The sequence below is a fragment of the Pantherophis guttatus genome, chromosome 10, assembly GCF_059756535.1.
Source record: "Pantherophis guttatus breed Tessera chromosome 10, ASM5975653v1, whole genome shotgun sequence".
In the NCBI taxonomy this organism is placed as follows: Eukaryota; Metazoa; Chordata; class Lepidosauria; order Squamata; family Colubridae; genus Pantherophis; species Pantherophis guttatus.
In genome coordinates this window covers 10146774-10167040 of record NC_142072.1, presented here as the reverse complement: position 1 = coordinate 10167040, position 20267 = coordinate 10146774, and the positions used below count along the sequence as shown (strand labels likewise).

At 42.4% G+C, this 20267-nt stretch overlaps 1 protein-coding gene across 2 annotated transcripts in view; it reads right to left on the bottom strand.

Moving 5' to 3' along the window:
- Positions 1-1180: 1180 nt before the first annotated feature.
- The window catches only part of APLP1 (amyloid beta precursor like protein 1), a 49820-nt gene continuing 30733 nt past the window's right edge, over positions 1181-20267 (bottom strand). Inside the window, exons 13-17 of one of the 2 annotated variants that reach the window (XM_060693992.2) lie at positions 19890-19913; positions 19678-19745; positions 16996-17064; positions 5200-5343; positions 1181-3878 (exon numbers count right to left, since the gene is read on the bottom strand). In XM_060693992.2, coding sequence (XP_060549975.2) covers positions 3780-3878; positions 5200-5343; positions 16996-17064; positions 19678-19745; positions 19890-19913 — 404 coding nt within the window. In that variant the 3' untranslated portion in view covers positions 1181-3779. The remainder of the gene's footprint in view (positions 3879-5199; positions 5344-16995; positions 17065-19677; positions 19746-19889; positions 19914-20267) is intronic. The other variant, XM_060693993.2, reaches the window with a different exon arrangement.

Sequence of the window (20267 nt, the reverse complement as noted above, 5' to 3'; positions counted from 1 at the left end):
GCTCATTTTTCTGGTGTCCCTTTTGAAAAATGCAAGGATTTGCTATTTTTTTTTAAATGTCTGGCATTTGGATTTGAACATATGACCTACCTTCATCAACTAGCATGTCCCACATGATTTTGAAAGCACTAATTGTATGATACTTGATAAGGATGGGTGCATCATACATCATGACTGGATGTTAATGGTATCAAAGCTTAAAGGTTGCTCAAGATGATATCCAGAATATAATTTAACCGACATAGGCTGATTTCAATTTCAAGACTTTTTAGTCATCTGTTTAGAGATCTTCCCTCAGCTCAGATTTGGCCAAACCATAAATTTGCCATGGGTTATTTCCTTCAAATTAGGTTTACACAATCTCTGATTTGGTTATGGCAATCAAAGTTTACACTAATGAATAAGGGTGAAAGGAAAACCAGAGAACTATGAAGCAGGCTAAGGAAATAGGAATGTAAATGTCTGAAGAATAGGGAGTTGCAAAACAGTTTTCTCAGTTTTTTCTGGGCTCCTGGATTGGGGCTGAAAGGCAAAAATGAAGCAGTATGCTCCTTCCCATATTTGGGCAGACCAGGTTGCTTCAATAGAAAACCCATATATATGTATGTATGTATGTATGTATGTATGTATGTATGTAGGTAGGTAGGTAGGTAGGTAGGTATGTAGGTATATGTGTGTGTATACACACACACACACACACACACACACACATATATATTGCGAATCTGGCAATCAGTCAGTGAAAAATGTGTTTCATGTTTTTTTTCCAGGTACACCCATTTTAAACCTTTTTTCAAACAGTCACACTTTTTGCTGCAAAATCAGCTAAACATTTTTTTTTATGTGTCTGGTGTTTTCTTAATAACGTATGCAGGTTTTTCCTCAATGAAGCGATCATTACATCTGGACAGGAAAGCTAAATTGTGTAAGTGCAAAAGCTTTAGATATATCAGGTTTCCTTAAAGTCATGACAGTCACGTACTGTTTAGCTTGAAAAAGACCCCAAATGCTTGTGAGAACTTAGTTGGGTCTTCTGAAGTTCTCTTTTAAACTTCTTCTGCATCCTTCTAGCAAGTAGACAAATATCTCCCTTTTCTGCCTCAATTTATTTCCAATTCCCAGCCACCTCCAGCCCCCGAATATTCTCATTTCATTGAAAAATACAGGTCCAGCACCATGCTTAGAGAAGTGACAATATTTTATTAGTTTGGTGGGAGGGCTGGCAATTGAATTCCATCTCCTGCCTTGTCTTTCTGACGTTGCCTTTCGATTTCAAAAAACCTCAGCTTAAAAACGAACAAGATCTAAATGGTAAACAGGACAGGGCATGACAAGGTAACTATGAAACACAGAAGACATTCAAGGCAGAAATCCTGACATTCTTTTTTTCTCACAGATGGAGTAGGCCGGTTGTGAGGGATGAGGGCCTCCCACACCTGCAGATCTTTCAGTCTGGAAATAACTTTCTTCACTAGGTGAACATGAAAAAAAAAGAATGGATCCCATTTCTCTCTCCAATGTGGTTCTTAGCCCAAGTGATTTCTATGCCTGTCCAAACTAATTATCCCAGCCTCACCAAAGAGGTGCTAATGTTCGCATTTGCTGGATGTAGTTAAGCATAGGTTTTATCATCATCTGTTAGGGATGCTTCGGTGTGAGTTTTCTGCACGCAGCAGGTTTGAATGGTCCCTTCCAAATTTTGATGGTTCTCCAATTTGGCCATCCTCGAGAATGTGTGGATTTCAACTCCCAGAGTTTTCAGCAATGTTGGCTAAGGGATTCTGGGGCACCCAGATTGGAGAAGGCTGGATTATGGCTTAAGGGGAACCAAGATAAAAGCATCTCTAAGGTTACCTCTTCTAAGTGATCTCAGGAACCCTGGTAGTAAAGGTATCTTCCTTGGTCCAACTCCCTTCCCCCCGCCATAGCAAAATGGTTCAGTCCAAAGGCAGCAATAGGACTATTACTCCACACACCATTCCGTCTAGTAGTTGCTAGGAATTACAGATCATTTGGCAGAGATGGCACCAGAGATGGTCCAATTGGCCCCCTACCTTCCCCCATTTGGGTTTGCTGAGATGGTTGATCTCAGAAGATACTTTTGCAAAGTGATCAAGACATGTGGCAAATTGCTACTGGAAGAAAAACTTTCCAATGTAAGAAACAAAACAACAACAAAGAAGCATATATGCTTATGAGCTTAGCCCTACAATGGAACTTAACTTCCCAGCTTCAGAATATCTGGGCCGGGAGAAGGATCAGCCTTATGGGCTGTGCTCACACAAGAAGCTTAATTTTGTTCCTGAATTAACCTGTTTTTTGGGGGTGGGGGCTTGCGCAAATCACCAAACCGTAAAATGATGAGTCACACAACTTGTTAAGCTACCAAAAAGAAATATAAACCAACAACTTAAATTCAGCTTAGCATATTGTGTGCATTCAGCTGCTGTTAGGTTTGTAACTGGACTGGTTAACTGAACTGTGTGAACGTAGCCAAAGTCTGTTTCAGCAAACCTGCTTTTTATGCTCTACGTAGTGCGAGGGGGGAAGTGGAAGGAACAGATGTGTCTGTGTAGAAAAAGAGCTTCAATCTTTGTATCTCCCCTCTCCAAACTAGTCAAGTAAAGTGCTGATGGATGCTATCTTCTCCCAATCTACTCAGCCTTTAGCTGGCTTTCCAATAAATTAGGTGCAAGGAGTGAAGAGTTCAGTGTAGTAAAGAAGCAGAAGATAAACAGAGATAGAAAAAGGCAAGCAAGTGAAGGTGGAGTCGGGTTTCGATGCCAGAGGCAAGCTAGGTTAGCAATGGGCAATTCTAGCGTACAATGGTAACCCTTGTCTGACAGGTATGGTGGAAGTGTTCCATTTTTCAACAGAATCCTGCAAAGTGGAGTTACAAATGTGTGCCATGATGTAGGGTCTGCTGCTTTGTGGAAAACCACATGATGAGTGTCTCTAGGGGCTTGGTGATGATGTGTTTTTTGTGGGGATACTGAGTTATGGGCTGTCATTTTAACATAAGATTTGGCCCCAGGTGAGTTAGGAAGATGCACGTGTGAAAGTTGCACAATGAGCACTGGTTACTAATTGGAGCATACAGGTTATAAGGGTGTATGGTGTGACATTTGGTGCCTCCATAACTGCATGTTGAGTCTGCAGATTCAACTGTTTCTCTCCACAACATGCAGTTTACCCATTGAGATGAGTTGGCTTAAAATACAAGAGTTGAAACCTGATGCTGGCAGCTTGGTGGGAATGCCTTGGTTCACACAACATGCTGAACTAGATGACTGAATTAACCAATGCGGTTGGGTTTCCACAGTACATCAAATCTGAAAATGAATCGGATGTGTTTGCCCAACATGCTAAGCCCTAAAAAAAAAACACAACGCAAGATTAAAATGAATCAAGCCGAGTGCTTCAGCAAAGGTAGCCCCTAGGTTTGTAAGAAAGCTGGTTAAGCGTGTTGTGTGAACGCAACCATGGTGCGTGTGTTGATACAGGCATTTTAGACCTTGTGAAATGGAAGAAGTGGGAGAAATGGCAAGTAGTAGGCTAGTAGCAGTAGCTAGAAAACCCAGAAAATATGAAGCAGGATGGCAAATGGAAGAACAAAAAGAAGGCGGATGAGGTGGTAGGAGCGAAGCTCAGACGGGGCATAGAAAAAGAGAAGGGCTCTGAGTGGAAAACACCCTCCTCCCGTTCTTCATGCCAACCCCTCCATCCACATGGTCATGCCCACCACCCCGGTCATGCCACAAGCCCCAGCCCCAAGGAACTCAGTTCATCTCTTCAAAGAATTTGTATGTGGGGTTTTCATAGCCATGGTTTTGCATTTTGTTCAACTGCCGCTCCTCCGGGCTAACCATGGGATCCACCTGCCGGAAGGGGAACAAAAAGAAAAGAAAAGAAAAGAAAAGAAAAGAAAAGAGAGTTAATTAAAGTCAAGCAATGGGCCTCCATCGAGCTTCTACCAACATGCCTGGAATTCGGAATGTTGATCAGTAGAGTTCTTAAGGATAGGAATTGAATTGAATACTTTCTTTGGCCAAGTGTGATTTCTTTGGCCAAGGAATTTGTCTTCCGTGCAAAAGCTCTCCATGTATATGCAAAGCAATAGGATAATGATATCATCATCATCATCATCATCATCATCATCATCATCATCATCATCATCATCATCTGGAGTGGTGCGGTGGCCTAGAGGTGATGCTCTCGCCTCACATCCGCCTAGGTAAAGGCAGATATTTCTCTCTCTGGGCACACTGAGAATATACCTGCTGCACAAAACTCCGCATTGGTGACAGGAAGAGCATCCGGCCATTAAAACACTCTGCTAGCTCCATTCAGTTGCCCAGACTCCACCCCGCAAGAGATGATGGGGTCATTAAAAGATGATGATGATGATGATCATCATATGCCAATACCATCTGCCAGGCACAAATAACCAAATCCACATGCATAGGCTTCAAGCTAACTACTTTATTATACTCTGACTATAATACAGGAATCTCCCCATACTGTCAACCTTTGCCTTAAGGGGAAGTCAGTTCTGGATGTCTTACACCTGTGTGGGGATTGGAGGCTAATTCCTCACTTGAGACCTCCTTGCTGCCTGGCTGGGTGTTTCCCCAAGACCAACCCCATCAATTTCCCCGATTCTCAGAAATGCTTTTCATTGGGCCCTTATCTAAGCTTGCATTCCTTTTTTGTTGATATCATTTAATGGAATCTCTTCTGCTGTGTGTCTGCAGAACAATGCGCCAAGAAGAAAGCTACCATAGCCGCAGCTCTAAGGAAGCCACCATGGGCTGGCTTGATCCCACTGTTTTTGGTTAAATTTAATTGATTTTAATTGGGTTGTTTTAAATTGCGGCCAAAATATTTAATTATTTTTAAACTGTTTTTAAATTTTGTATGTTCTGTTTTATTCTGGCTGTTCACCGTCCTAAGTCCTGCTGGAGAAGGGCGGTATACAAATTAAAACAAATAAATAAAATAAATAAATAAAAATATGCTTTCTATCTCTGCAATGCATCAGAACAGAAGACAATGCTCTCTGCCCCCGGATAGATAAACAGAGCGGAGAAAACCTGGTGTGGGTGAAAGCATTCAAAAACTTTTGTGAAGTCTTGGATTCTTCTCAAATTTGCCTGGACCCCAAAAGCAGATAGCTTATTTTTTTTCCCCCAAAGGTACCTCAACAATGCCGTGACTGATGGTCCCATATGGCTTTCGGCGAACCATCAGGAGGCTGATGATAATCACCATGGCAACAGCCACCGCTACGATGAGGAGACCAATCAGGGCCCCTCGGTTGATGGTTACCAAGGTGTCAGGCTCCTGTAGAAAAACAGAGTCAGTGTGATTTTAGGACAATTCTCATGTTTGCTAAAGAAGACACCACATATATATTACATTGGTGAAGGCTGATGGAAGAAAAGGCTTCCTTAAAAGAACAGAGTTTTGACAAAAGACACATATGCGGTAATGGATGCTATCCAGGAGTGGGCTTCAAAAATTTTAGCAAGGGGTTCTCTGCCCGGTTGCTGGGTGGGTGTGGCCATGGTGGGCATGGCCTAGTTGGCCTCCTGCACCCTGGCAGGGGTGGGGGGGCTTTTTGCCCTCCCCGGGCTCCAGAGGCTTTTCTCAAGCCTCCAGGAAGGCAAAAATGTCCTTCCCAGGCTCCGGAGGCCCTCTCGTTCTGGCCTTCCCAAACTTCCGGTAGGCCCATTTTTCGCCTTCCCCGAGCCTCTGAGCGTGCCCTGCACTTACCTGCATCCAAAATGGGCTGCGTGGGGATTCCTGGGAGGGGAGGGGAGGAGTGGGGTGGATGGGGCCAGCCGGGAGTGGGATTTGGGGGTTCTCTGAACTTCACAGAATCTTAGCTAGAGGTTCTCCCGAACCCTTGCGAACCTCCAGCAGCCCACACCTGATGCTATCCCTGTTTGATGTAGCTGACACCACCAGAGATATTGAAATTTGAGTTCCAAATCCAGTGCAGAGGTTAAAGAATTCTGTCCAATGTTACCATACAGATTGTCTAAATTAGGGGTGTCAGGCATGCTGGCTGGGGAATTCTGGGAGTTGAAGTCCACAAGTCTTAAAGCTGCCAAGGTTGGACACCTCTAGTCTAAACCATGACGTGCAACTTTGAACATCATCGGTCCCTCTAGATGTCTAAACATCTGCAACTAAATACATTTGGCAGATAATTCAGTTTCCCCCCCTCCCCAACGTTTGCCTTGGTAACAAAATATTGCTTTTGGAGCACAGGATGGGGGGTGGTGGTGGAATGGGGTGGGGTGACCTGGTCCTGTAATATTACGGGAAGAGGTCTGAATCCCTTGAAAGAAATAAAAGAACAGATGTGTGCTGGCTAGAATGTTTTGGCTAGAATCTTCAATCGACCATAAAAGAGCCACAAAGACTGATTAAGTGACAAATTGGGTTGTCAAATCTGAAGCTGAAAGTTGCCACAAAATGATGTTTAAGTGAAAAGTTATCTTAAAAAATTTTTTTTTTCTTCTGGATGAAGACCAACGGTTACATATAAGTTGGGTTGACAAAATCAGAAATGAGGAGGTGATAAACCACCTGGGAAAGCCAACGGAAATCATCAAAACCATAAGAAAGAGGAAGTTGGAATATTTTGGATGTGTGATGCAAGACCCAGAAAAATATGCCATCCTTCACTTAATCCTTCAGGGAAAGATTGAAGGCAAACAAGGCAAACAATTATGGCTTCAAAATCTAAAGGATTGGTTTGGACAAAACTCAACAGCACTTTTTCGTGCGGCTGTTGATAAAAATAGGATCGCCAACATGCTCGCCAATGTCCAATGATGGATGTGGCCCAAGAAGAAGACCAACTCCATTCCAATGGCTCTACCATAATTTTTCTGCTTAAACCCAAAGTTTAGAGCCAGAATATCAAGTCGGAACCATCTTTCTCCCATACCAATTTATTAATAACTGATGGAGGGAATTATTCATCACACCTTGCCAGGAACACAGGTGATCCTCGATTTACAACCATTCATTTAGTGACTGCTTGAAGTTACAACTGCCCTGAAAAAAGTGACTCATGACCATTTTCACACTTACAACCATTGCAACGTCTCAATAGTCATGTGATCAAAATTCAGACGCTTGGCCACTGGCATGTACTTATGACAGTTGCAGAGCCACCGGGGGTCATGTGATCACCTTTTGCAAACATTTGACAAGCAAAGTCGGTGGGAAAGCCAGATTCACTTAACAACTGTGGCAAGCAAGGTTGTAAAATGGGGGCAAAACTCACTTTATAACTGTTAGCAATGGAAATTTTGGGGTCAACTGGTCGCAAGTCACCTGCACCAAATATGGCTTGGGGAAAATCCTCCTTGCTGCTGTGCCTATTGAACATCTTTGAAGAGCCAAGGTGGCATGGCACAGTGGTTAGAGTGCAGCACTGCAGGCTACTTCTGCTGACTGCTAGCTGCAGTTTGGCAGTTCAAATCTTACCGGCTCAAGGTTGACTCAGCTTTCCATCCTTCCGAGGTGGGTAAAATGAGGACCCAGATTGATGGAGGCAATAGGCTGACTCTGTAAACTGCTTAGAGAGGGCTGTAAAAGCACTATGAAGCGGTATATAAGTCTAAGTGCTATTGCTATCTTAGAGGGTCTCTATTTTGCTCGCTAAGTCACACACAAAAAAAGTGTCACTGGGCAGAGGTCTGTTCAAGCACAACCACACAACATTTTAAAGGCCCTATTTTGTCAGATTTTACCTGCTTGCTCCTGAATTTATTTATTTATTTTTCAGCTGGTGGTATTAAAATTGCATGCATTTGAATTGTTATTACAAACTGCCTGGAGGAACTGAATGCAACTGTATACATGTGCTAAAATGAAATATAAAAACCCCCAGAAACTGGTTTTATATTGGGTGGAGGCCACATGTTGAGATTGCACTTAATCTTTGGGGAGAGAGGATGTGAGGAATTTCTTTCAACTGCCACTTCAAACTCCCAGGAGTTCTACAATTTTAGTTTTGGGTGGTCTGATTTGCTTCTAAACTTGGCATGGCTCAACCACTTGGATCCTGCCAATGAAGCCTAGAAACAAAACTACCATTTCCATCAAGGCTTGAGAAGAAGGGGGGGAAAAGTTACAAACTGAGTTTCTTCAATCTGGTAACTTCCAGATATTCCAACCTCATAACCTCAGTCCCATGTTTAGCTTCTCGTCCATGAAGCTTCTTCAGATGAGAAGCGAAAGGTCTTCAAAAGAAAAAAACAAAAAAAAAAAAGTCCAGTGGCCTCCTGAAAAAGCACCTTTGGGACAACCATGACCTGGATGACTGAGAATCTCTACAGACTCATAACCTCGGCCAACATGGTCACTGCCTGCGGGGACCAGGAGTCAAAGTCCAGGAAAGTATGAGGTACAGAATGCTTTAGAGGCTTTGGAGAATCCATAAAGATTAATCACCAGGGAATGGAGTACATTACACTAAACCGCAAGGTTTCTCAACCTTGGCAAGCAAATTCTTACTATGCTGGCTGGGGAATTCTGGGAGTGGAAGTCCACACATCTTCAAACTACCAAGGTTGAGAAACACTGCTCTAAAATATGGAATGTCTTTTGTCTATAGCAGTGTTTCTCAACTTTAAGATGTGTGGACTTCAGTCCACACGATCTTAAAGCTGTTGAAGTTGAGAACTATTGGTCTGTAGCAAAGGTAGACAGCTTATTTTGGCTCAGCCTTGCCTGCCTGGCTTCATTAACCCCATTTGGAGTCGTCCCCCCACGAAGTGGTTCTATGGATGCTTTAAGGTTCTCCAAGACCCAAATCAGTTATTTTGCTCTGAAGAGCCCAATCCTACAATGAATTAAATAGAAATGCAACATTTCAGCCTTACTTCATCCTGCTCTATAGATTCAGCTGGCTTTAATCTTTATTTTTTTTTATTATTTTTTTGCTTTAATTTATATGCCGCCCTTCTCCGGAGACTCAGGGCAGCTTACAATGCGTTAAGCAATAGCCTTCATACTTTTATATATTTATACAAAGTCAGCTTATTGCCCCCACAATCTGGGTCCTCATTTCACTTACCTTTGAAAAGATGGAAGGCTGAGTCAACCTTATTCATTTATTAATAATTCTATTAATTATTATTAATTATTAACTTTATTAATAACTAAGTATTTATTAATACTTGATAGTTACGGGATTACAGTTCAATGTTGACTATAGAATTCATCAATACTAAACCACTTTATAAAACTCTAATAAGACCACATCTGGAATACTGCAACCAATTTTGGTCACCATATTACAAAAAAAATGTTGAGACTTTGGAAAAAGTGCAGAGAAGAGCAACTAAAAGGATCAAAGGCCTGGAGACTTCCAGTGGGCCTGGAATGCCCCAAAATCAGCTGGCCGGCACGGGCATGTGTGCTGGAACTGAGCTAGGGCAACGTTCGCGTGCCCACAGATATGTCTCCACGTGCCACCTGTGTGCCATAGGTCCGCCATCATGGGACTAGATAATCACTTATCTGAAATGATATAAGTTCTCCTGCTTGAGCAGGGGGTTGGAATAGAAGACTTCCAAGGTCTTCCAGCTCTACTCTATTCTTCTATCCTATTGCTGTCTTACAAACTTTTACACTGGTTTGTTTCCATCTATATGGAGAAATTGGTACTTTACAGGAGGAGCTTGCCTCACATTTAATCTGCTCCTCAACCATCTGAATTCTGAAATGACTACTAAGGGTTGCTTACTACATCAGTTCTCACCTGTGACAAGAACTTATGATTTATTCATAAAGCTGTGGTCGGCATAAAGCCCGAGGAATCTGCGCACAAAAGGCACTGCTTATTTTTAAAGAGAAAGGGATTAGCAACTATTACGACAAGCATTGCCAAGTTCAGGAGTAATTGAAGTAAGCTTTTGATCCCTACAGCATTTGTTAAATATTCACAGCAGATAGAGAACTGGGTTTCTTCTTACGCCCCAGGACACTGCTACAAACAATCTGCCTTCGTCTGTTCAGTTGTGTATGATTTTCAGAGACTTTAGAGATTACAAATAATGCTTACGTTAATATTTCCACTTGAGGCATCTGTAATTCAGATGTAAAATGCTGCGTGGGTCTGAAGGCATACTGGAGTTCTAAAAACACTGTTTTTCATGCCAGTTTGTTGTGTTTGGCATTATAGTTTGTTGAAAGCAACCTCCCATCTCACAAACACTCACCAAAGTAGCAAAGCATGGAGTTTTTTTTTTTGTCTCTCTGGATTTTGCAGAGAACAAAGCTATGATTACGGCTTCTAATGTTTGTTTTTCATAGAGACAAGTGGTTTCCACCTCTTATTTCTTCTCCCAATTTCCTATCGTCCAGTGGTGGGTTGCTACCGGTTCGCCCCGTAGCAGTGGTGGCGGGAGGCTCCGCCCACCCACCCAGACGTCATCCAATACGCTTCTGCGCATGCGCAGAAGTGGCACGCGCACAAGCGAAACATGTACGTGTGCACGAGCGAACTGGTAGTTAAGATAAGTGAAACCCACCACTGCTATCGTCCTTACGGGTCCACAAATCAGAAGAATTACTTATTCTTCTGACACAATGAAAAGAAAATCATAAGCAATGAAGTGGAATGGGATATGAAGCAGAGATGATCTCAGGCATGGAAAGAATAATGGTGTGGTTTTTTAAAAAAGATTAAATCTCCTTAGGATAAATTTTCTTGTGGAGGGAATTTTAAGATGCAAACCAGTTTTCTTTTGCTTCCGGTTGAATAACCCAATGCCAGTGATTATTGGGGGTGGGTGGGAAAGAAGCTGAATTAACAATCAACCACCAGAAGACCAAATATAGGCAGTTTTATGTTACAACAGATGTACGCAGGGCCCAAAATCAACTGACACTAATGGGGATCTGGAATTAAGCATGCAACCGAGGGAATAGTAGAGATATTAGACAAAGCACACATAACAATTTGATGAGGCAAAGATCTCTTTTCTTTTCCACCGTTTTTAATCCCAGATGAAGGAAAGATGATATCTTCAGAACATGATTTCAAGAATCAGTCCCTGGTAAATAAGAGGCAATTATGAAAAGGCTAAGGGGCAGCAGGATGTACTTATTTCCTTACGTTCAAACGAATAACTCCCTTGACATCTATGGGAGAGGCCCATGGCTTTCTATAGGGATGAGCCATTTTTGTCACTACTGCCTGGTGTATGTGTATATAGTATGTCTAGTCTAGAGAAATGAAGGACTAAGGGTGACACGATAGCAATGTTCAAATATTAGGGGCTGCCTCAAAGAAGAGGAGGTCAACCTATTCTCCAAAGCACCAGAAGACAAGGCAAGAAACAATGGATGGAAATTAATCAAGGAGAGAACTAGCCTAGAACTGAGGAGAAATTTCCTGACAGGAATGGTTTGCCTTCAGAACCAAAGGAATGGTTTGCCTTCAGAAGTTGTGAGTGCTCCATCATTGAAGGCTTTTAAGAAGAGACGGGACAGCCACTTGTCTGGAATGATATAGGTCTCCTGTTCAAACGGGGCTGGATTAGAAGACCTCTATTTACTCTACGTTTTCAGTATCATAAATTGGAGGGCCACCCACAACTATTGATGGAGGTCAAGACATCCATCAAAGATAAGATACAACTACTATCAGGGGTGGGCTTAAAATTTTTTAGCAAGGGGTTCTCTGCCCAGCTGCTGGGTGGGCGTGGTCATGGTGGGCGTGGCCTAGCCAACCTCCTGCACCATGGGGGAGGGGGGACGCTTTTGCCCTCCCCAGGCTCCAGAGGCTTTCGCCGAGCCTCTGGGAGGGTAAAAACGGCCTCCCCAGGCTCCAGAGGCCGCCAAACTTCCCAAACTCCCAGTAGGCCTGTTTTTCGCCCTCTCCAAGCCTCTGCGCATACCCTGCACTTACCTGCATCCAAAACGGGCCGCATGGGGAGTCCTGGGAGGGCGGGGCCAACCAGGAGTGGGATTTGCGGGTTCTCCAAACTGCACAGAATCTTAGCTAGAGGTTCTCCTGAACCCCTGCAAACCCCCAGCAGCCCACCCTTGACTACTACTGATTGTATATTTACTCTAGTTTTAGAAAGAGTATCTTTTTCACTTTCAGTTGATGAAAACAAAACTACAATCACGCTTATATCTTTACTGGATGACTTTCTTCTGGCCATTATCAGAACAAGGATGTGATGTTAAATAAGCATTTGATCGTATCCATCTGGCTTTTTCTTTATGCTCAAGTTTTCCCGAAGCTGCTCCTGCCTCTTCTGCTACTGTAATTAATTCTCCATTTAAAACCGGCTTTGTCACTTGATTGATTACAACCTCTCCAAATCTCATGCCCTCCAGACATGTGTGTCTTCAGCTTCACAAAACCAGGCCTACTGGGAATTTCTAGGCTCTGGATATTCAACATTGCTGGAGGGCATCAAAGCTGGAGAAGCCTGATTTAATATATTTGCGAGCCGGTTTGAGAAGGCTCCAAATGTGCACATGGATATGAAAATCTATTTTCTCTGCATTTTGCAACTCAGCTTTGAATAGCCTTGAAGCTTTTCCTTTATCCTGGAGCTATTAACTCCCCAGTTCTACTCTAGCTATACTTTCTATAATGGCTGAGCAAGCAAGATTTTGAAGCCTTAAATATATTTACTAGATTTAAGCATCGCCTTTCTACTGTAAGCACTCAAGATAATTAAAACTGATGGCTTCAAACTGCTCCTGTTTACTTCCAATTCAGCCAAGTGTACTGTAGAGCTTGACATGAAAATCACAAATATTTGTAGCTCCCAACACCTACAATTGTTGTTTATTCGGTTTTATTCAGTTTTAAATTTTGTATGTATGTGTTTTTATCCTGTGGCTGTTCACCGCCCTGAGTCCTTCGGGAGTAGGGCGGTATACAAATTAAATAAACTAAACTAAACTAAACTAAATGTAAGACCAATTATAAACCATCCATTAAGCAGGGGTGCTGTTCAGCAGGTTCTGACAGGTTCTGGAGAACCGGTAGCGGAAATTTTGAGTAGTTCAGAGAACCGGCTGGTCCCAGAGTGGGGTGGGAATGGAGATTTTGCAATATCCTTCCCCCAGCAGTGGGGTGGGAATGGAGATTTTGCAGTATCCTTCCCCTGCCACGCCCACCAAGCCACACCACGCCCACCAAGCCACACCCACAGAACCGGTAGCAAAAAAAAATTGAATTCCACCACTGCCATTAAGATATATGCAAAAAAACCCGTGCACGAATATAACCACAATGACAAAATTGAGCTTGCTTGACTTCTTCAAAGACAGTTTTAAAGAAAACATTGGAGCAACTAAATAGAATTTTAAAAATGTGTCCCTTAGGAAAAAAAATTAAAGCTATTGCCCGTGTGGGGAAAAATCCTCAAAGAATTGAAATACTATCAGTTGAAACATAATAAAATGCCTAATAAGGTTGGGCCAAGAAAGAAAAAAAGAAAATATAATCTGGATAAGAGGTATAAAAGCCAAGGAGAAAAATGTTAAAAGGATTGCATTAGAAGCAGGAAGTTTGCCAGACATAATGGTTTGGGTCATTAGACCATCAAGATGTAAAAAAAGCACTTAGGGGAGACAGAAATATTATTGAGAAGTTAAATGACTGCTTTGCATCTGCCCAAGACAAAGGCAAGGTTGGCAAAATAGATCCAAATTGTTCTCCACCAAGGCAATAAATCTGAAGAAGTGACACAAACAGAATCATCTTTAAAGGACACTTTAGAACAAACAAATAGATTAAACTCATAAATCACCGGCAGCAGATGGAATTCTCCCAAGAGTCCTAAAGTAACACATCATATGAGCTCGCTGTAACAATAACACCCAATTCAAGAAAAGTGGTTGTGCCTTCCTGTCTGAGAAAAGGAAGAAGCAAAAAAGAAAAAGAAAAACAACCCTACACCTCAGAATTATTACATGATTGAATAGGGATCACACAAGAACCTGCCAAAGAGATGCTAGGCAGTGCCATTCAATATACTTTTGTGGGGAGAGAGAGAGAGAGAGAGTATAGTATAGTTTATTGAATAGCCCGAAGGCCTTTTCAAACAAAACAGAAAAGAAAAAGGGAAAAAGATAAAACAGTTACAAAAATAGCAATCTAAAAATATATGATAAATGACATTAAAATTTTACAATATCAAATTTCAATAGCTAAGTTGCCAAGACTAGATAACCCAAATAGGATAGGAGAGAGAGAGAGAGAGAGAGAGAGAGAGAGAGAGAGAGAGAGAGAGAGAGAGAGAGAGAGAGAGAGAGAGAGAGAGAGAGGAGGAGGAGGAGGAGGAGGAGGAGGAGGAGGAGGAGGAGGAGGAGGAGGAGAAGGAGAAGGAGATCTGAAACTAACCAAAGTAAAAAATTCCCAGTCAAAAGCTGGTGATGTCAACTATCTGTTTGGCCTGTAAATCTACACAGATCCTTTTGGCATTTTCCAGATGCTACAAGCTTTAATTGATGTACCCTTGAAAAGCCCAGGCACCTGAAACCAATGTCATTGATAAAGACTGGCAGCAGTGGGACTTACTACGTGATCTCTCTCATCTGTATAGGATGCTACTATGAACATTGACACAGCCACAAACAAAAAGGAAATGATGCGTGGGGCTAGTGGCCAAGAGGCACTAAGTTGAGGCCTGGTTATTTAAAATATACAGCTGTAAGCAAAGCAGTTCCTTCAGGCCACCACCTACAAGTATAGCAAGTTGTAGCCAAGTCTTTTTCAAGGCAAGCTGGATTCCTGTAGACTTCATGGACGTGACTGTATAGTTCTGTATAGTTCATTGACAGGATTGATGATGTTAGCTAGTTTGGTAATGAAACATCTGCAAGAAAACCACCAAGCTCAGAGAGCATCAAGAACCCCACAGTTCAATGCTGAGTTACAAATATTCTCTTCTATCTGTACAGTTCTCTTGACAACAATATAGAAGAGGTTGGCACTGCCTTTTTCTAGGATGTTTTCTCAATCCTCAGGTTAGTCTACACGGTGATGGTGTTTTCTTGTGGTCTCCACCCAAGCATGAACCAGATCCCATTCTGATTAGTTTCCAAGATCAGCTAGGACTGCTTAGATGCTGCAGTCAAACTGCCATTTGCATGTTTATTATGAAGTCTAATCTGATGTGAATGAATGTGTGAGATATATCTCCATACCAGAGGTGTATTCAGCCGGTTCGGACCGGTTCGGGCCAACCGGTTCGGGAGAACTGGTAGCGGAAATCACCCCAGCTCTATGCTGTCCTTTTTAGGCACATTTTTAAGGCCGGGCACATGCGCGGAAGGCACGCGCGCAAGCAAAGTGCAAGCGCGGAAGGCCGGGCGCATGCACGGAGGTGGCGCGTGAGAGCGAAGTGCACCGGTAGGTAAATTATGTGAATCCCACCTCTGCTCCATGCAGAATTATTTCCGGAATGGAGGTTCTGAATCTAAACATCCTCTTTTCCCTTCATAATATGAGGATACAACGTTTGTGTAGATCAGCCAACTATGTTGTCTGGGGAATTCTGAGAATTGAAGTCCACAGGTCTTAAAGTTGCCAAGTTTGTGAAACCTTAGTGTAGATGATATCTTGTTAAGTGACCAGAATATATGAAACTGCCTTATAGAACTAGTGAAAGGAGCAATGCAGCCAACCTTTGTTCTCACTGTTTTTGATTATTAGTGCATTTTCAGGAAGAAGGAGATGCTGCAATAACTTTTGTGGAATTTCTCTTGTCCTTTTGGGTAGTTGTGTATCTCGGGCCCAATAGACGAGGACAACCACAGAGACAGGATAAGACAAACACAGAAGAGGTGAGCCTGCTCTTGAGGACAAGAGAGGTGAACTGTACCGTCCTCAAGGATGAGGCCACCCTTCATTTGATGAAGCCACCCTTCATTTTCAGGGTGGCTCATTCATTATTTGAATTCAAAAGCAAAAACAAACGAACACACGCAAGCCCACCAAGTTTTTCCGTACTTAAAACTTTCACCACACTTTTACACACAATGAACTGGAGAGATGATAGAAACCAGAGTTTTGCCTACAATCTTTTGTGTTTTTGCTTTAAAATAATAATAATAAAAAAAGGTTTCTATATGGAGAGCAGTTTGCACAGTTCTCTGGACCAAGTTGGATGTAAATTTTTCCACGGATAGATCAAGGTGGGGCTTTATACTAAAACCAAAGCAAAAAGCCTAGTTGCATTTGACCTTATTTTTTTAACTATTTGTCTCCTGCTTCCAAACGATTAAAGGATTAAAAACCCTATAACAAAATAACAGAATTGGAAGGGTCCTTGGAGGTCTTCTAGTCCAACCCCTTGCTCAAGCAGGAAACCTTATAAAGTTTCAGACAAATGGTTGTCTAATCTCTTCTTAAAATCCTCCAATGTTGGAGCACCTACAGCTTCTGGGGGTAAATCTTTCCACTGATGAATTGTTTTAATTGCCAAGAATTTTCTCCTTAGTTCTAGTTTGCTTCTCTCCTTGATTAGTTTCCACCCATTGCTTCTTGTCCTGCCCTCAGGTGCTTTGGAGAATAGTTTGACTCCCTCTTCTTTGTGGCAGTCCCTGAGATATTGGAACACTACTATCATGTCTCCCCGGTCCTTCTTTTCATTAAACTAGACATACCCAATTCCTGCAACTGTTCTTCAAATATTTTAGCCTCCAACCCTCCAATCATCTTTGTTGCTTCTTTTCGGAAATCTTTCTAGAGTCTCAACATCTTTTTTACATCGCGGCGACCAAACCGTGCTGCCCTATTCCAAGAGTGGCCTTACCAGGGCATTATAAATTGGTATTTAACACTTCATGGGTCCTTGATTCTATCCCCCTATTAATGCAGCCTAGAACTGTGTTGGCTTTTTTGGCAGGGCAGACGTGACTCACAAGGAAGCTGAAGGGGTGCTGAAGCCCTCTTGATAGGCGGAAGGGAGCGTGCCTTGAAAAGCTACTTACCAGTTCATCCCGTTGTATTTCTTGGGACTTGTACACCATGCCTTTGACATCTGAGGCAGAGACATTGACCTATGGGATGGATGGGGGAATGGTTTTTGATTTAAGTGATACAGTCCGGGGGATGCAAAGCTGGATGGGCAATCCAGCAACATTATCTTCCTCTTAGTGCAAACTCTTTCCAGTCACATGAGACAATTGCAACCTCATCCTTTATAGAGTGCATAGCTCCTTTACTCCAATATATAACCTAAATAGAGATGCATTTTCTCTCTCTTTCAAAGTGGAACATGGAGAAACATGCCCCGGTATGGGATAATGGCAATGCATCAACCTTCACAAGACAGCAATTATTCATTTGAAAGCACAAGCATCTCAAACGTCTCCTTGGACATTGCAAAGTTAATACATGGAAAAGAGATGGGATGGGTACATATCACTGCATATAAAAAAAAAAAATACACCAGGCTTTGAACTACCACATCAGCAACGGACAATCCTGAATAGGTGTCGCACCTCACATGGCATCTGTCGGGACCCCATGTATAAATGGGACATGATATCCTCCCCTCAGCGTGACTGCGGGGTCCCACGTCAAACTGTAGATCACATTGTGATCAGCTGTAAACTGAGGGAATCTATTAATCCAGTAGCTGCTCTTCAATGGTTAGATGGCCTAGACATTGGTATTTGAAGATTGATCTTTTTAACATTTATATTTTACTAGCTGGACACCCATGCTTCGCTATAAAACTATGTGATCGGGCGTGATAAATTGACACTTAAAGCCTGAAATTTAATGTAGAATGTGTAACTCCGTAGCATCAGAGCGTATTAATATAAGGCAACTGGCAGTTGGAACAGAGGGGGAGGGGGAGTAGAATGTTCCAGCCCACAGGCCAGATAAGTCACACGCTGGCCATGCCCATGCCCGGTTTAACGAAGGGGTAGCATCAGAGCGTATTAATATAAGGCAACTGGCAGTTGGGACAGAGTTCCTTTCAGGTGGGGAGGGGGAGTAGAACGTCTAATTACTTAGCATCAAAGCATGTGAATATAATACTGTATATGAAATACTAATGATCTGATGGTCATTTCGAAAAATCCTTTCTTAGTGAGCATCTAGAAGCCAAGAGGAACATATATGCCAAATTTCAAGTTTGTAGGCTTTGGAGATTTCATGATGAGTGAGTGGTATTTGGCTTTTATATATATAGATTGTCTTCTGCTAATCCAAATGAAATGTTAATATGTATTGCTAGTCCATGTATATATGTCATATGCTAAATAAATAAATAAACTGCATATAAGAAGCCCATTGCCATTTTTCCATGTTGAATCAATGACCTAAAACATTGTTTCCCCCCCCGCCACCTAAGTGGCTTTAAGATGTGTGAGAATTCCCCAGCCAGCATGCTTCAGCCGATTGAAGTCCATACATCTTAAAGCTGCCAATAAAGCCGCCAAGGTTGAGAAACACTGATCTAGAACAACAAATGATAAAAGAGAGTTGGTACAGACTTTGGTCTCCAGTCTCAAGCAAAGTTGATGGAGCCGTCTCCTAATCTGACCTCTTTCTGAGTGATGTTATGAGATTAACCCTCAATATTTAAGTAATCAGCTTAAAATCAAAACCTCTATTATACAACAAATAATTTGACGTTACGTAAACATCACCGCCTTTGAATAATGTACCGCATCAAGATTTGTAAGAACACAATAAAAAAGGAGGGGGAAAAACACCACGGGAGAGGGAAACCACATATATTGCTCTGAATTACTTAGGATAAGGTAAGATTAAGAGACGTCTCCATCAACTTTGCTTAACACTAATGACCAAAGTCTATATAATATATGTGGGTATATGCATATTTATTTATTTATTCATTTATTTGTATTTTTGTCATGTTTATATGGTGTATAGTGGAGGTGATGACCCTTTGGGAGCTGTATGCAACAAAAATTCATTTTAACGTATGCCGATTAGTGTACATTTAAAGTGACAATAAAGTTATTCTAAGTCTAAGTCTATACCGATTCTCTTTATCATCCAGATGTTGCTGAACTCTGAAATATACCATTAGCCCTAGGGTTGTGGAAATGGTGGTCTATTAGTTTCTAGAGCAGTGCTTCTCAACCTTGGAAACTTGAAGATATGTGGACTTCAACTCCTAGAATTTCCCAGCTAGCATGAGTGGCTAGGGAATTCTGGGACCTTAAGTCAGTGGTTGAATTCAGCCGGTTCGGGCAAACCGGTAGATAAATTGCTGGCTGGCTCCTTCCCTTCCCACCCCGCCCCTTCCAGGAGTCCCCACACGCCCCATTTTTGCTCCCAGGAGGCTTCAGGTAGGCCTACTAGGCCCAAAATGGGGCACACGGGGGGCGACAGTGCGTCCCCCTCTGGCAGCCTGTTTTTGCTCCCAGGGGGTGCAGGACTGCTGCCTGTCACACACCCTGGCCACGTCCACCATGGCCACGCCCACCCAGCCAGTCATTAGGGCAGAGAACCAGTCGTTAAATTATTTGAATCCCACCACTGGCTGAAGTCCATGTATCTTCAAGTTGCCAAGGTTGAGAAACATTGTCTTAGAGGACCTCATATAATTCTCTCTCCATTTTGGAAGAAAGGAGCATGTCATTGTAATAAACAGTAACAAAAGGCCAGAATATGTCTTCCGTACCTACCTTATGTTCATACTCATACAGCAGGGCTTTGTCACTAGTTGGATAATCGTATTCTGCCAGCCCTGAAGCTGAAGAGAAGAGAATCAGGTGAGGGTTAGAGGAAGAGAGGCCTCGGTTGGTAACAATCCACGCGCCCATTTCTTTTGGTCTCAGTCATTGCTACTAAAGCCTGCAGAGAAGGACTCCGTGAAGAAGTAGAGCTGAGAACTTACCTTTCTTGTCAGCCGATTCAGAATCTGCCCATTCCCCACAACAGCATCAGAAGGAGAGGAGGAGGAGAGCATGGCAGAGAGGAAAAAGAGAACAGAAAAAGAAAGATAATTTTGAGAAGAAGAGGCGAGAGACACACAATACGATGCTGAGACAGGGGAGACAAATCTGCAAGCAGCTCCATTTAGCATACTTCTCATCTAAGATGCAGGAATCAATACCGGTAGTCCTTGATTTATGACCACAATTGAGCCCCGAATTTATTTTGCTAAGTGAGACAGTTGTTAAGTGAGTTTCACCACATTTTGCAACATTTCTTGCTTACAGTTATTAAGTGAATCACTGCAGCTGTTAAGTGAATGTGATTTCCCCATTAACTT